Below are 16,010 nucleotides of genomic sequence, written 5' to 3'. Positions count from 1 at the left end.
CCCCCCCCCCCCCTACCTCACTGACCTCCTCATCCTCTACCAACCACCCCGGTCCCTCAGATCCACCTCAGCCGGTTTGCTTTCCATCCCCAAGGCCAAACTCCGGAGCTTCGGGGACAGAGCCTTCTCTGTCGCAGCCCCGAAGCTCTGGAACTCCCTCCCCCAATACCTCCGTGAGTCTGAGTCCCTCACCCTGTTCCAGTCCCGCCTCAAAACCCACCTCTTCAACTCTGTATCCATAAGCCCCGCCCCCTCTCAATCAACTTCCTCCTGACTGCTTTTCTGTTTTGTTTTGTTTCTTTTTGGCTTTGTCTTTGTTTTGTTTTCCTCCCTCCCAAATGTAAAGCGTCTTTGGGTTCAAGAAAAGCGCTATAGAAATAAAATATATTATTATTATTATTATTATTATACAAGTAGGATATTACTTAAATGTACTAATACTTCACTTTGCAGAAAGTTCTGCAATAAAAAGTAAAAACACTAACTACAAATCAGAAAGATGGCTTAAATGTAGGCTAAAAGTATAATTTTACAGTTCAGATAAATCTTAAAATTATGGATTAATCTGATGATTATTTTTGAAAAATATATGGTGTCACGATTATAATAAAACTCTCAAATGATTAAGAGATCAGTCCAAACCTCCATTAATAATTAATTGAAAGTCAAATCAGCAAAATCTTTATTTTGTAAATCTGGAGACATCAAATATTTTTAGAAGGTTATAACTTCTGAATAAAAGTGTAAAAAGTGAAGTGAAGTTTAACTGCTGTTCAGTGGTGTAAAGTAACTAAGAATATTCACTAAAGTATTGTACTTAAATACCATTTTGAGGTACTTCTAATCTGTGCTACTTTGTACTACTCCAATACAATTCAGAGCTAAATATAAATAATACATTTTACCCCAGTACATTTATTTAGTACCTTTAGTTACTTTTCTATGGAAGCCCATTTCCGCCACTTGAAAAAAATAAAATCCCCATGAAAAGTCATAATAATGAGATAAAAAGTCATAATTATGAGATAAAAAAGTCGAAATAATGAGATAAAAAGTCATAATTATGAGATAAAAAAGTCGAAATAATGAGATAAAAAGTCATAATTATGAGATAAGAAAGTCGAAATAATGAGATAAAAAGTCATAATTAAGAGATAAAAAGTCATAATTATGAGATAAAAAGTCATAATTATGAGATAAGAAGTGCGCATGCGCTGCAGTGGCGCTGTCTTCAAAGGTCCCTTCATCACCTTGCTGCTCTCCACCATGCAAACGGCATCTAGTAGAGATGTTAAGATTCACCGATTCGCATCGGCATAAACGTTCAAGATGCGAGTGCACCGGTTGAAAGAGTGCACATCGGCTACAGTTTGGGTTGAACCGGGTTGAACTCGCGATGCATCGATTGCGTCAACGCTCAGCAGAGACGATCTTTGATTTGGATATTTGCTTCGCCCGAGGCCGAGAGTCTCAGTTATCAACACACACGGAAGTTGAGGAGAAAGAGAAACACAGCGCACCGAAAAATACCTACAAATCAAACGTTTGGCAACACTTCGGATTGTTCAAGAAAGACGGTGTAATAATCCTTTATGCTATATAGTTGACCGCAGGTCATGGAGAGTAATAAGGTATCCGTAGACCTTTGTATGAGGTATCTTTATTACTCAACAGGTCTTCAGCCATGATACATAGATCCGTCCTAGATGCGGGCTTGCATACACACAGTATCACTCCGCAGCCGCACCCCATCAGTAACGTCCTGATGGTATATGTGCGCGGCACTATATACTACAGTCAACTTGAAAAATCGCTCGCAAATTGTAAACGATGCCGAGCCGCTTTAAAGTACACAAGTAGTATGAGGAACTTAGCGACGCACATAAAGAGGCGACATGGGGTCTGCGGCTGAAAAGAGAAACCTGAAAGTTAGACATATGAGTGAAATCACTCAGTGAGGTGATCTGTCAGAGAGAGTGGTGTTTAGTTTACAGCAGCCTGTGACGGTCAATAATAATTTAAATGTCTTCCTTACTGTAAGCAGTTATGAAATACCTGTTTGTGAAAGGTTATTTGTATTCTTTATTGTTCATATAGAACCCACTGCTTTCTGCTCACTGGTGAGTCAGCCTATGAGTGTTAAGCACATCAGTCAGCAGCTGTATGGGCATGGCACTATGGTAGCTGTTATTTGCACATTGTTAATCATGAGCAATGCATCCTTACATTGTTTAACTGTGAGGTGTTATACAATTGTACTGTACTCTGGAGAGCTTTTAAAGTTAAAAAAATAAACGGCATGATGGGATGTGCAGTACCAAATATGTAAAGCACTTTTTTGTTAATGTATGATTTGCTGCATATAAGGAATAAAACAAAAATCCTCTGTCGTACCAAATTGAAGTATCATTATTTTTGCATTGTGTTGAATCGTATCGCACCGAATCGCATAATATTGAATCAAATCGTATCGAACTGTATCGCAACAGGGGTGAATCGTATCGTATCGTATCACCTGGTGTTTCAAATGTATCGTTAATGTATCGTATCGTGGCAACGTATCGAGATGCGCATCGCATCGGCCTCAGTGATGGAGATGCACATCCCTAGCATCTAGTCCTAAATAAGGTAACTATTACAGGTGACTTTTGTAAATGTTAGATGTTAAATATAGCCTATATTGCAGCTACACTACAACAATGCAGTTCATAGCTTTGACATTACCTGTTATGAATAGAATATATATGCCTATAGTTTTGTGGTAACGTTCACGGGTTAGAGTTGGAGCAACTCACAGCAGCAGTATGCCTACACTATTGTCATTAGTGGCGTGAACGTTACCACAAAACTATAGGCATATATATTATAGTTCATAACAGGTAATGTCAAAGCTATGAACTGCATTGTTGTAGTTTAGCTGCAATATAGGCTATATGTAACATCTAACATTTACAAAAGTCACCTGTAATAGTTACCTTATTTAGGACTAGATAGATGCTGTTTGCATGGTGGAGAGCAGCAAGGTGATGAAGGGACCTTTAAAGACAGCGCCACTGCAGCACATGCGCACTTCTTATCTCATAATTATGACTTTTTATCTCATTATTTCGACTTTCTTATCTCATTATTATGACTTTTTATCTCATTATTATGACTTTTTATCTCATTATTTCGACTTTCTTATCTCATTATTATGACTTTTTATCTCATTATTATGACTTTTTATCTCATTATTTCGACTTTTCATGGGGGATTTTATTTTTTTCAAGTGGCGGAAATGGGCTTCCATACTTTTCAGATCTGGATGAATGATGTGAAATATAATCAAGTGTTAAATCAGACTTTAGTTCCACCTGGAGTAAATTCACCAGCTACCCTGCAGTATACAAAGTCATTCAGACTAGCTGCTCCTTCACCAGCTTTGAGAACACTTTAATGATCAATCATTATAAAACATATCATATATATTATTCTGAAATGGACCAATCTGCACAACGACTACTTTTACTTTTGGTACTTCAACTATATTTTGATGCTAATACTTTTGTACTTTTACTTGAGTTACATTTGGAATGCAGGACTTTTACTGTAACAGAGTATTCCTACACTCTGGTACTACTTTTACTTAAGTACAAGATCAGAGTACTTCTCCCTCCTTTGTTGATATTCTGGGTTGTCATAAACTTTTAAGCAGAGGTGAAAGAAGAACTCAGATTTCTCATCTTGTGTTTATGAAACAATCAATATAGTGCTGATGCCTTTACATTACATGATATGAGCAAACAAGACCATCAGCGAGGAGATAGGCTGTTTCAAAATGTCTCTCTCTGGGTGTTATTCAGATGAAACCATCACAGATATGGGGGTCAGCAGCAGCCTCCGGACGAGGTATTGACCGGCTTGCTCTGGATCTTCACGTTGGACTTCTCCGAGGACCCGGCCGTGGCCCCGGGGCCCATCCTCTTCTTGATCTCCGCCGCCATGGTCATGAAGGCTTGATCCACGTTGGTGGTGCTCTTGGCACTGGTCTCCAAGAAGGGGATGCCCATGTTTTCGGCAAATTCCTGGAGATCGAAGAGATTAAAATCAACGGATATTAAATAAATGAAATATCTTGAAAACATACTATCTGCTACGGATGATTGTGTGACACTAAAAACTCAATAACTGCTGCTTATCAGACCGTTCGGTTTTCATGGTGATTTTCAATTTAACTTGAGTTAAATATTCTCTGACCAAGGAAAATCTTTAGTGTCCATTGTATAAAAAGTCCCTTTTGCTTGCTTATTCCATAGCTTTCAACCAAAACGTGCAGTCTTTTAAGTTACTAGTTTTCTTAGTTGTGGTTGTAAAGCAAACTGAGCTGTGTGAGGTGGAGTTAAGAGTCTAGGTAGCATACAGAGAATTTCTGGTTATTTACAGGAAATATTAATTTAAATGGTTCGGTCATTTTGTGCCCTGAATAACCTGAGGATGTTGGAGCCAAATCAGAACTGTTGAGTCATTTTGACTTTGACTCAAGTTGACCTGAGTCGCTGTTAAGTTGACGACTTTCAGCCAGACACGGTTAAAAAGACTTTGATTCTGAAGTTTAAGACTGGTGACCTGAGACATGATGGCTTGATTGGGTTGACTCGTCTGTGTTAATTGTATATTTTCAGAAAAAGAGATTTAAAAATACTCGGTCTGACCATAATAAAAAAGTAAATAACCGCATACAATATCAATATCAACCCAAATATGGTTGAAAATGGCAAAAATATTGAACTTCTTACTAATTCCCCAGAGTTCAGCCAGCTGTCTGACCAGCTGCTGGATGCTCAGTCGAGTACAAGTTCATGATTCCTCTTTTAAACCTCACCATACAAACTGAGCTCATCACATTTTCAAGGCTATCACAGTGAGACCACAGTGGCTAAAGAAAACCGACCGAACTGCTGCTCAGTCAGCTCTTACTTATCTCTTTTCCCCTTTGGATACAGATATCTGGACAAAGTGTCTCAAAGAGTCTCAGCTTTGTGCATTGCCTCACCTTAGCTGTGGTGTAATCCACGACTTTCGTCGTGAGGTCACACTTGTTGCCTACGAGCAGCTTGTTGACGTTCTCGCTGGCGTTAAGATCGATTTCCTGTAGCCACTGTTTGACATTATTGAAGGACTCCTGAGGGAAGGCAGCAGAAAGAGGACAGACATTAAAACAGATATTAACGTTGGACAAAAACTGTTATTAGTGCGAATGCTGTTCCACAGCATTCCACTATAGTTCTTCGAATCTTCGAATCAACCAATACTTTGGCTTTCAATAACTTCAGCATACTCTCAGCTACAGAAACCATTAAAATATCAAACTATTCAGCCTTTTCAGCAATCGATGGGAAACTTTAAACTCTTTCATAATATTTTACACTTTTTGAAATATTCAGCTTTTTAAACTCTTTGTTTAACATGGAACTCAATGGGAGGAACCTTCAAATCCTCTTTTAACTACACCTTGCGCCAAATGCTACTCCCTCCACATACTTTCAGCTATAGACTTCATTCTAACTTTAAAATGATCACAAGACCTTCAGCTATTGACATCTTAATCAGATCTTTGATATCTTTTACACTTTTTGAGATATGTAACTTAGTTTGGAGCTTGGTAAAGAGGCAACCTGATCTCACCAGAATGCGTGACTCCACCACGACTCCTTAACACCACAATGCGTGGTGGAGTCACAAACTTTGTTACATTTGCGTGTCGGCACCACGCAACCCCAATGTAAAGTGAATGAGGCTCCTTTGTCGTGGTGCACACACGCATTTATACAACGTGCATTGTGTGTAATGCAACTGTTATTTTTATTAAATTAGTTAGTTTTTAAGGAAGGCCAGAGCTTCAGCTGTGTCAAATAGATTGTTCTCTTCAGTTAACGTTATTTAAAAGATAATGATCATGTCCCCTGTATTGTATTACGAGCGTCCATTCCCATTGGATAACGGAGAATTTTACACCCGGAAGTAAGTAGCCTATTCTCCTTACTGTGGATTGATCTCAGTGATATCTGCACTACTCATCGACTAAAAAACACCAAATTGTCCTTGTTAATTACACAACATTGATTGGTTTGAATTGTGTGCAATGCTTTTGTATTTTTCCCCTTCGATTCGGAGAAACAAATATATTTTCGGAGTTTTTGGACGGCAGAAGACACTACACTACCCAGAATCCTCAGCTATCGTTTGGGACTACACCATGTGCTTAGCTTGACAAACCCCGTGATCAGTCCTCAACCTCTGTGATTGGATGCGCGACTTTTACACACAGAGCGTCCAAAAGGACTTTGAAATGGAATGAAACCCATCGACGGCACACTATTCAAAACAGGAATCGAACGTGTCCTACCCCCCTCAGGTCACAGGCTCCTGCAACAGTGCTACGCAATAAAACAGATACACAGAAAAAATAGTGAAATAGTGCAATAAGAGTCTATATACAAGTGATTGGAATATGATATATTAGATAAATAATTTCTAAGTAGCAGCCAGATGAATGTTATTTCTAAGTTCAGGTGTTTAATAGTCTTCTGGCCTGTGGGATGAAGCTGTCTCTGTGTCTGGTGGTTTTAGTCCGAATGCTGTGGTACCGCCTGCCAGACTGCAGCAGACAGAACCGTTTGTGGCTGGGGTGATGGTGGTCTTTTATAATCCTGAGGGCTTTCTTTAAGGTTAACCTGGTATTTTTAATCCACTACATTTATTTTAGTTACTTTACAGATTTGGATTAATGATGTGAAATATAAACAACCCTTAAATCAGACTTTAGTTACACCTGAATGAAATTCAGTGAAGGTGATTGTCAAGTGCCAACAATCAGGCGAGATATTTGATAGTTGGTGCTTGAGAAGACTAAATATTTATCTGCAGATCCGTTTAAATGTTCATTACTCGTTATTCTCTAATAGTTCATTAAAGACTGTATATAATTGCTATTTTGCACATCCCTTTCAAGATTTCAAGATTTTCTAAGGTTTATTGACATATCATATACACAACAGTGTAGTTATGCAATGAATGAAAAACTTGGGTCACAGGTTCATCAACAGTGCATTACAAGACATCTATCAATGTGTGTGTATACTTCCACCATTACACTGTCGTATTCTGCACATTTCTTTAATTAAAGCCTTATTAGTTAGCACATCCTCCTATCAGGCACTAAACTGTTTTACTCTAGATATCATTTGAGTATCTTCTTGATATTTTCTATTCTATATTTATATAATTGACCTTCTACTTTCCCACTATTTTGTATGTACTCTTAATATTTGAATGTTTTCATAAAATATAACACATTCAAAAGTGCGTTACAAAAATGAAAGACATTAAGAAAAAGGCATTTTAAACAGTCATTAAAAAGCAACACAATCTTCCTGCATTGCAATAGAGAGGCGAAGTCACGCCCATCTACTTCCGGCCCATGGGACCCCGGAAGCGAAAAATTAACATTGAATTCAATGGAGAGAGAACACGTATCTTTTGATCCCGTTTGAATTGTGCCACGAACTACACATATGATGTTTGTCAATCTTAAACAATAAGTTCCATGTCAAAAAAGTCACATTTTGTCGTAAAACTGTTGAAATATAAGACTATGAAAAATACGCGACTACAAAGACTACAAATCCCAAATCCCATTCTGGCTCGCGTAAGTGATGTCACAGGCGATAATGCTCCAAGTGGTTGCGACTCGTAATTAAAGCGAAGAAGAAGAAGAAGATCTCATAACTGATTTATTCCCTCCAATAAATAAGAGATTGCTAAAAATAAATTCACTTTTACAAGATGCCTGTGTGCTTTGTACCAGGTTGTAATCACATAAGTGATCATACTTATAGATCATAGCTCGTTCTATCGCTTCCCGTCTGATGAAAGGACCAGGAGTCGTTGGACCAAACATATCAGGTAATACACATGTTGTGCATGGAACACAGTCAAGCTAGCTACATAGCTAGTAGCGAGCACGTTAGTTAGCATCACATTACTTAGCCTTGTCATTTGTATTAGCCTTAACATGAAGTGAACCCAAATGTTAAACAGTAAGAGTAGTCATGATGTTAAGTATTTTGTGAAACGTTTGAAGAGGAGCCTATCGCCAGGTGCTAAGGGGGCGGGAGGTAGGCTAACGGCAGATTAGCATCTGCGATCTTTTCTACTTAATGCTATCTGCTCAAATGGTTAACATTGAACATTAAAAGATCAGGCAGTTCAGGGAGAGTCGAAGGAAGGAAGGCAGGCAGGCAGCTTTGCATGACATGTATTTATTTATAGAAGGACCATGCATACAAAAACATTAATCTCAGCAAAGAGAAGAGATGCAATATGCCAGATTATAGCTAATAGCTAATTTCCATCTGTGGTCCATTCTTCTGGACGTGTTTCATTGTGATGATAGTGAGTCAATCTGTTTGTTGAAAAGACAGTAGTTGAGTGATTACTGATAGAACATTATTAAAAGAGATAATTATTCAAAGTGTTGTTACTGACCTTTTTCTCTTTTATTTCCTTTCCCTCACCTGTAACTGCTGAGACCCTGAGGAACATGCACACTGGACTGACCTGCTCTGGCAACCTGATTTCCACTGTACGTAATAGTATTTGGTTATGGTATATTATTTATATACATCAAAGGCACAATGCACCCCCCAGAGACACACATGTATTGAGTGTGATATTGTGCATAGGTCAAGTGAAATCATCTTTACACACTAGAAAACTGTAGGAGCGGCAACTTGTTTTGAAATTGAATTTTTAATATCCGATAATGAAGTTGATCTGTTTTCTTTATTCTTCTCTCTTCCCAGCTCCATCCATCACCATGCTCTGTTCCTGCAGGTCCTGCTTGCTAATCATTATGCTCATATGTTTTCACACAATTACAAATAAAGTCAATGTATTGTATGACATGAAGTTGTGCTTCATTCGGAGTCAATAATAAATTCATTCTGCCTTCAACTGCACAATGATTGTGGACTGCACCGACATCCATGTAGCTGCCCCCAATAAGATGAACCAAGCAAAGAGGGTCAACATCATGCCTAAGGACATCCAGCTGCATCCGCGAGAGAGGGCTTAGACTGACCCGAGACCAGCACACCCAAATACAACGGCTCTTTTAAGAGCCACCTACAGTTTCAAAGAGTTGCAATCCTACGTTATTATAATTATTAAACTGGTTCATGTACACTTAGTTTACTGAACCGTGATGAATGAAAGAAATTAGTGAGGTAGTGGTTTAAATAAGTTACAAAGACATTAATATATGAGTAACAGGTCAGTGTAAACACAAGCTTCTGTCAATTATGGATCATTCAAACTATATACAAATAATATGTAATAAAGTTCTAAAACAAGTATTAGGTATATTCCTTGATAGCTTTTGGAGAAGGTTGTTTTTAAGTTTACTAAAATCTATCGTTTCAACTGTTTCACTTTATAAAAAGGAACAGGTGAGTTGTAATGTGTGTTGTACTGGTTGTGATTGTACATTGTATTTTTTTAAATGTGTATGAATACATTTTTGAAAAACATTTGATCAACAATAAAAAAGGATTTGGTCAGGATCTAGACTCAGTGTGTAGTTTATTAATTAATCAATGCTCTCTACATTAGGAAAACACATACCAGTGTACCCGAGGGAGTCACGCACAGCTGCGCCTGGATAACCAAACAAATTGACAAGATAACCAAAACCCTTGAATCTACACACAGCAAATAAACTCAAATGACACAACGAGATGTAAAAGGAGATCACACATACAGTATAGAATATCCTGTATAGGCAATATAAAACTGGCCGCTTCAATCTGAAGAGCAACTAAAACAAAACACGGGAGTTTACCTTGTTCTTGTGAACACTAATGTTATCCACAGCACACACAGACCACGAAGTTCTTACAGAGAAAACTAGTTACTGAAACAAAACACGTTAGTGTACCTTGTTAGCTAATGTTAGCTAGCTGACATTAACGTTACACATTGCACTCATATTACTCACCAACATCTTGTAAAGCCGGTCCCGCTGCTCTTACAGAACCGAATAACTCCCCTTTCGTGTATGTACAGCTCTCAACGTCTCCAGACTTGTAGTCACCTCGTTTTATACTTTTATTCTCATTCTGAAAGAAACAGGTGAAATTTGCTAACGTGACGGCCATCTTTGTGATGGTGACGCGTATTGTGCGAGACCAAGAGACCTGTAGTTCACTCAGCGGTTACACACAAAAAAATGTGTAACTTCACAGTTTTACGACACATTTTAATTTTTTTGACTTGCAAAATATTCTTTTAAATTGACAAACATCATATGTGTCATTCGTGGCACAATTCAAACGGGATCAAAAGATAACCTTTCTCTCTCCATTGACTTCAATGTATAATTTTACGCTTCCGGGGTCCCATGGAGGCTCCCGGAAAGGGAGGGACTTCGCCTCTCTATTACTCTAAACGTGTAATAACGTGCTTTAACCAGTAGGTGGTTTGGGTTAAAAGGCTGTCAAGTTTACAGTGTTAACAAAATAAAATATACTGCTGTTTCCGGTTTAGTTTACGACGAATATTATTTTGTTATTGTTTTGATATTTGTAACACAAAAGCGATGGAAAAAACCCATAGCAACCAAAAAAAGATGGTCTTAACATGACCCAGTCGTCTAGCAGTTAATAAAAAACAATAATGTCAAAGAAAAATATTACTACTAACTTTATTGTGAAATTAAAACAGAACGGTAAAAGAATAGTTTCCGGTGTATTCTGATGCCCGATCTCTGTAGATAAAGAAAGAACTAAGACAGACGTGTAATATTTAATGCAGCCAAACCATTTATTACAATGCATTCATGTGATGACTATCAAAGAGTAAAGCAAGCACTGCTGAATAAAGTATGATTTTCTCTTTTACGAAACCTTTTTTTTTCATATGGAATGCAGTTGGAGGTCAACCAATCACAGAGCTTGAGGACTGATCACGGGGTTCATGATGTAGTCCCAAACGATAGCTGAGGATTCTGGGTAGTGTAGTGTCTTCTGCCGTCCAAAAACTCCGAAAAAATATTTGTTTCTCCGAATCGAAGGGGGAAAATACAAAAGCATTGCACACAATTCAAACCAATCAATGTTGTGTAATTAACAAGGACAATTTGGTGTTTTTTAGTCGATGAGTAGTGCAGATATCACTGTAAAATCAATCGACAGTAAGGAGAATAGGCTACTTACTTCCGGGTGTAAAATTCTCCGTTATCCAATGGGAATGGACGCTCGTAATACAATACAGGGGACATGATCATTATCTTTTAAATAACGTTAACTAAAGGGAACAATCTATTTGACACAGCTGAAGCTCTGGCCTTCCTTAAAAACAAACTAATTTAATAAAATTAACAGTTGCATTACACACAATGCACGTTGTATAAATGCGTGTGTGCACCACGACAAAGGAGCCTCATTCACTTTACATTGAGGTTGTTTGCGTGGTGCCGACACGCAAATGTAACAAAGTTCGTGACTCCACCACGCATTGTGGTGTTAAGGAGTCGTGGTGGAGTCACGCATTCTGGTGAGATCAGGTTGTAAAGAGGCCTTCTTCAGATTGTAACATTAGTGTGTCAATACACACTAATGCACGCAGCTCGTTCAGTCTTCAGCTTTGATCTCAAAACAGAGTGGAGGACAGCTTAAACCTGCCATAATTCCCAAACCCTACACTCCTTGGACATAATGTTTCATGAAAAACGTAGGAAAAGCTCTCCTAGGCTGGAAAATTTAAAAAAATTAAGCAAAAATAATTAAACAACAACTTTCAACATGTCTCCATTAAGGCCTATTGCTGCTCGTTCTTCACAGCACCAGCTGCACACCTTTAGTTAATCAGCCAAAAAGGTCACATTAATGACCCGAAAGTACACAAAAAGCACACTTCAGACGCTCGTCAGGATCCTGAGACGCTTCACGCGTTGAAATTTCACCGATATCTGCTTCGGTTCTTCAACAAATCGTTCAAATGTAAAAGGTTTATCTCTCATTCTCCTTTTTTCTGTTTGTTTGTCTGTCTTCCTGGCTGGGCGTGGTTGACCTACTTTCCGTTTTCCGCCAACTCACCTCCGCTCCTGTTTCTCATCATCACTGATTACCACCACTCACCTGCTGCTGCTTAAAACTCCGGTTCGATCATCAGACTTCGCCAGTTCTTCGTATACTCACAGTGGTAAACTCCAGTTCCGGCTGACTAGATTTTCTAGTTCTTTTGTATACTCTTCCTGTTGGATTTTTTCATATGCTAATCCTGTTCTGTTTTTTGCCTGTTCCAGAAACTCCACATTCCATTCCGTCCTGCCTGCCACGTCCAGCCCAACCTCCGTCTCGTTCACGTTCTCCCCACTCTGTTCAGAGTTTGCTTTGTCCCCTGCCTGGTTGTGGACTTATTAAATCCAGTATTTTTGACACTTCACCTAAATCTCCGTCCCAGTGTTCTTGCATAGCGGGTTCAAGTTGTGTGTCTCTTTACGAGGAGTTTAACACATTCAGACCAATGGAAATAATCTCCTCCCACTGATTGCTGCCATGGAAACCTTTGATCTCTGGACACACACGCAGGTGTTATGATTATTTGTTATGATTTGGTGCTCAATACAGAAACACACACTGACAAACAGACTGGACTTTAACAGACTGTCTCAGCCTATTCTTTTCTGTCTGATGGAGACTTCATACTGACTTCAACATGTTCCACATATTTTATACATTATTGGTGACGTATGGTTTTAGTCGAACATTTTGCAGTCAAAATATTCTGCTGCTTTCCCAAGCCTTTTTACTTTATTTTCTCTTCTTAATACACATTCATTCACTACTACTTACATTTAATATTTAACTCCTTCAGCCTACTTTCAGCTACAGAAACCATTCAACTATTACATTATTCAGCTATTTCAGGACATTGAGGCTATACATGTTGTTGTTTATGCCTTTTTTAAACCTTTTCTTTTAAATATTAAGCTTCTTCACTATTTTTCCTACTCTTCCAGTTTAACATTTCACTTTCAAGTTTTCAACAAAGTCATTGCAATGCATTTGAGCTATAACAATTTGATTCAAATCATTTCACTTTTCTGCATTTCTCCGCTAAGTTCAGCAACACACTTACTTGGTTTTTGTAGCTAAAAGCAGCTACCATTCAGCTAATAAAAATATTCAGCTTTTTCTGCATTTTCAGCTAAATTCACAGCATTCGCACGCATTTTCTGCAGGAAATGCATTTTCTAGTTAGTTATTAGCATTACTGTATGACTGGATGACGACAGCAATAAAAACAAATATTATTTGTGAAGCACTGACCTGGTCCGTCACATCATAAACTACTATAATGCCGTGCGCTCCTCTGTAGTAACTGGACGTGACTGTGCGGAAACGTTCCTGACCAGCCGTGTCCCACTGAGGAAGAAAAACAGATCTCGTCAGTCCAACAGATTCAAAGATAATGCAAAGTTTATCACTGCTTATCTCTTTACAGCCTGATTGCGCTACGTTCTCCTTACAATCTGAAGTTTTATGGTCTTTCCGTCCAGCTCGATGGTCCTGATCTTGAAGTCCACACCGATGGTACATTTGTAGCTCTCTGTGTACGTATCATCCTAGGATAACACAAAAACACTAACAACTATCACAGCATGTGACAGGTCGAAAACATAAAAGCCTGTTACGTAACAGTGGCTGAAACACTTACTTCAAACCGGAGGAGGAGGCAAGACTTTCCGACACCACAATCCCCGATCAGGACCAGCTTGAATACATAGTCACTGTGAGGAAAAACAACATTAACGCAAAAATAATTATCAAAACAGCTCCTTGATCACATAATAAATAGAGGCTTGTTAGATTTGTAATAGGCTATACTTAAAACAAATACTTTATAAATTAATCTTGATTTGAATGTTTTGTCATGTTCTTACACCTGCCCTTTGATCCCTGTCTTATTTACATTTTTGTAAAGTTCTTGACTATTTAATAAATATTTTCAAATAGTTTATTTTGTTAAAAAAAGTAATATGTTACATATTACTTAAAAAAAATGTAATATATTACTTTACTTGGTTACTCTCTACATAAAGTAACGCGTTACTTTACTCGCAGGGCCGCTCCTCCCTACAGGCAGATAACGCAGGCGGCGGAGGGTGCTTCATTTTGCGGAGTGAGCCTCATCTTAAGCACAAATGTGGCGCACCTGCAGTGCAAGTGCAAATAATGCATGTGTCAATGTATGAGTATTATTTACGCTAACAAGGTAAATAGGCTAAAAGAAAAACTGCACCTCCAAGGTGAACAATACATTATTGAGCATATGCCTGTGAGCGTGCTGCGCGAGCCGAGATGATGTGTGTGTGCGTAGTTGAACCTTTACATATATATAATATGTTTGTAGCAAGTAGAGGGCTGCTGTGTGCGTGTGTGTGTGTGTGTGTGTGTGTGTGTGTGTGTGTGTGTGTGTGTGTGTGTGTGTGTGCGTCTTTAAAACTAAAGACCATAGAGCTCACTCAGTTTATAACTCGAACCCTGTTCCCTCCGCAACATGAAGCACCCTCCGTTCGCAGTCGGCGTGATCTGCCTGTATGGAGGGGCGGCCCTGCGAGTAAAGTAATCAACAATAAAAATGCCCACTTACTATTCGGGATTCATCGTTGACAACGGGTTATAAACTGTTGTTATGAAAGCAGCAGGACTTCGTCACGGAATAACCTCAGAGCAGGCGGCATAGTGGAGAAAAACACACCGGTTTTTGTTTTGTGTGTGTCAAGAACTGGCTAAACGGGTTGTTGCGGGCAGAACAGCATAATCGAATCAAGTATGGCCAGTGGTGCACATAACTATTTTAACAAGTTACTCAGATGAGTACCAGGAGACAGCGTACTCACCCCACACGAAGCGTGGTGTATACGTGCAGTCTTCCGCACTGTCCTCCTCAGTGTCTCCTTCACTGTCCTCTCGTTTCACTTCTTGCATGGATGATGAAGAGGCTGCAGATGCACCTCTCTGTCCCTGTTTAAACCTCCGATTTGCTTTCTCCACAACGTTTTGCTAAAATGTGAAGTCCTTGCATTTCCTGAGGCCAAGTTGAAGGATAAAATACTAAGACATTATCACATGACTTGAAGTAATATTTGATTTCAGATGTGGATATTAACTAAGTACACTTATTCAAGTAGCTATACGGTACAATTTTGAGATACTTGTAGGCTACAGGCTACTTTACTTGAGTATTTCTATGTACTTCTATTCTACTTCATGGTCGAGGTAAATGGTGTACTTTTACTCCATTTATGTAATACCTTTCGTTACTTTACAGATCTGGATGAATGATGTGAAATATAATCAAGTGTTAAATCAGACTTTAGTTCCTGGAGTAAATTCACAAGCTAAACTGCAGTCTACAAAGCCATTCAAACTAGCTGCACCTTTATCTGCAAAATGCTATAAAGTAGATTTTAAAAACGTTTTCTAGAATAAAAGCTCACTGCAGGACGTTGTAGAAATGCGTGTGTGCACCACGACAAAGGAGCCTCATTCAATTTGCATTGGGGTTGTTTGCGTGGTGCAGACACATACATGTAGCAAAGTTAGTGACTCCACCACGCAATGCGGTGTTAAGGAGTCGTGGTGGAGTCACGCATTCTGGTGAGATCAGGTTGGTTTCGCTCCACTTTGTTGTAAATAAAACTGCAGCAGCTTGACGGCACAGAGCATGAATGTTGCGATTGCGATCAGCTGGTTTTGCGCAGTTCTCAAGAAACACGTGTAGACGAAATATGTGTTTTGTTTTGATGCCCGGGTAGGGGACACCGGGGACAGTTGTAACACGGGACGGTTGTAACACCTTCAATATCTCCAATCACAAACAAGCTACAGTGATGAAACTCACTCTGCACATGCTCAGATGGAAAGGTCGCTGTGAAAAAAAGGAGCCATGTTTAAATCTCTCGC

At 38.9% G+C, this 16,010-nt stretch overlaps 2 protein-coding genes across 2 annotated transcripts in view; one reads left to right on the top strand and one right to left on the bottom strand.

Moving 5' to 3' along the window:
- nup133 (nucleoporin 133) overlaps positions 1–468 on the top strand; it is a 3,581-nt gene extending 3,113 nt beyond the window's left edge. Inside the window, exon 4 of the mRNA XM_034091948.1 lies at positions 454–468. Coding sequence (XP_033947839.1) covers positions 454–468 — 15 coding nt within the window. The remainder of the gene's footprint in view (positions 1–453) is intronic.
- A 3,153-nt stretch (positions 469–3,621) lies between these two features.
- LOC117450644 (ras-related protein ORAB-1-like) lies at positions 3,622–14,759 on the bottom strand. Its single transcript, XM_034088518.2, has 6 exons — positions 14,695–14,759; positions 13,759–13,831; positions 13,571–13,666; positions 13,371–13,466; positions 5,033–5,161; positions 3,622–4,064 (listed from the first exon to the last, which is right to left on the bottom strand). Exons 1-6 carry the CDS (start codon positions 14,706–14,708, stop codon positions 3,867–3,869), a joined length of 606 nt encoding a protein of 201 aa, XP_033944409.1. The 5' UTR covers positions 14,709–14,759; the 3' UTR covers positions 3,622–3,866.
- Positions 14,760–16,010: the final 1,251 nt, after the last annotated feature.

Source organism: Pseudochaenichthys georgianus, chromosome 1 (genome assembly GCF_902827115.2).
Source record: "Pseudochaenichthys georgianus chromosome 1, fPseGeo1.2, whole genome shotgun sequence".
In the NCBI taxonomy this organism is placed as follows: Eukaryota; Metazoa; Chordata; class Actinopteri; order Perciformes; family Channichthyidae; genus Pseudochaenichthys; species Pseudochaenichthys georgianus.
Note: the sequence above shows the minus strand (reverse complement) of the source record. Positions and strands in the feature narration are given on the sequence as shown.

Excerpts from the sequence above, each read along its gene's own strand:
- LOC117450644 (XM_034088518.2), bottom strand. Across the intron at positions 13,667-13,758 it reads GCCTCCTCCTCCGGTTTGAA|GATGATACGTACACAGAGAG; the intron begins GTAAGTGTTTCA and ends GTGTTATCCTAG. Across the intron at positions 5,162-13,370 it reads TTTATGATGTGACGGACCAG|GAGTCCTTCAATAATGTCAA; the intron begins GTCAGTGCTTCA and ends GCCTTCCCTCAG.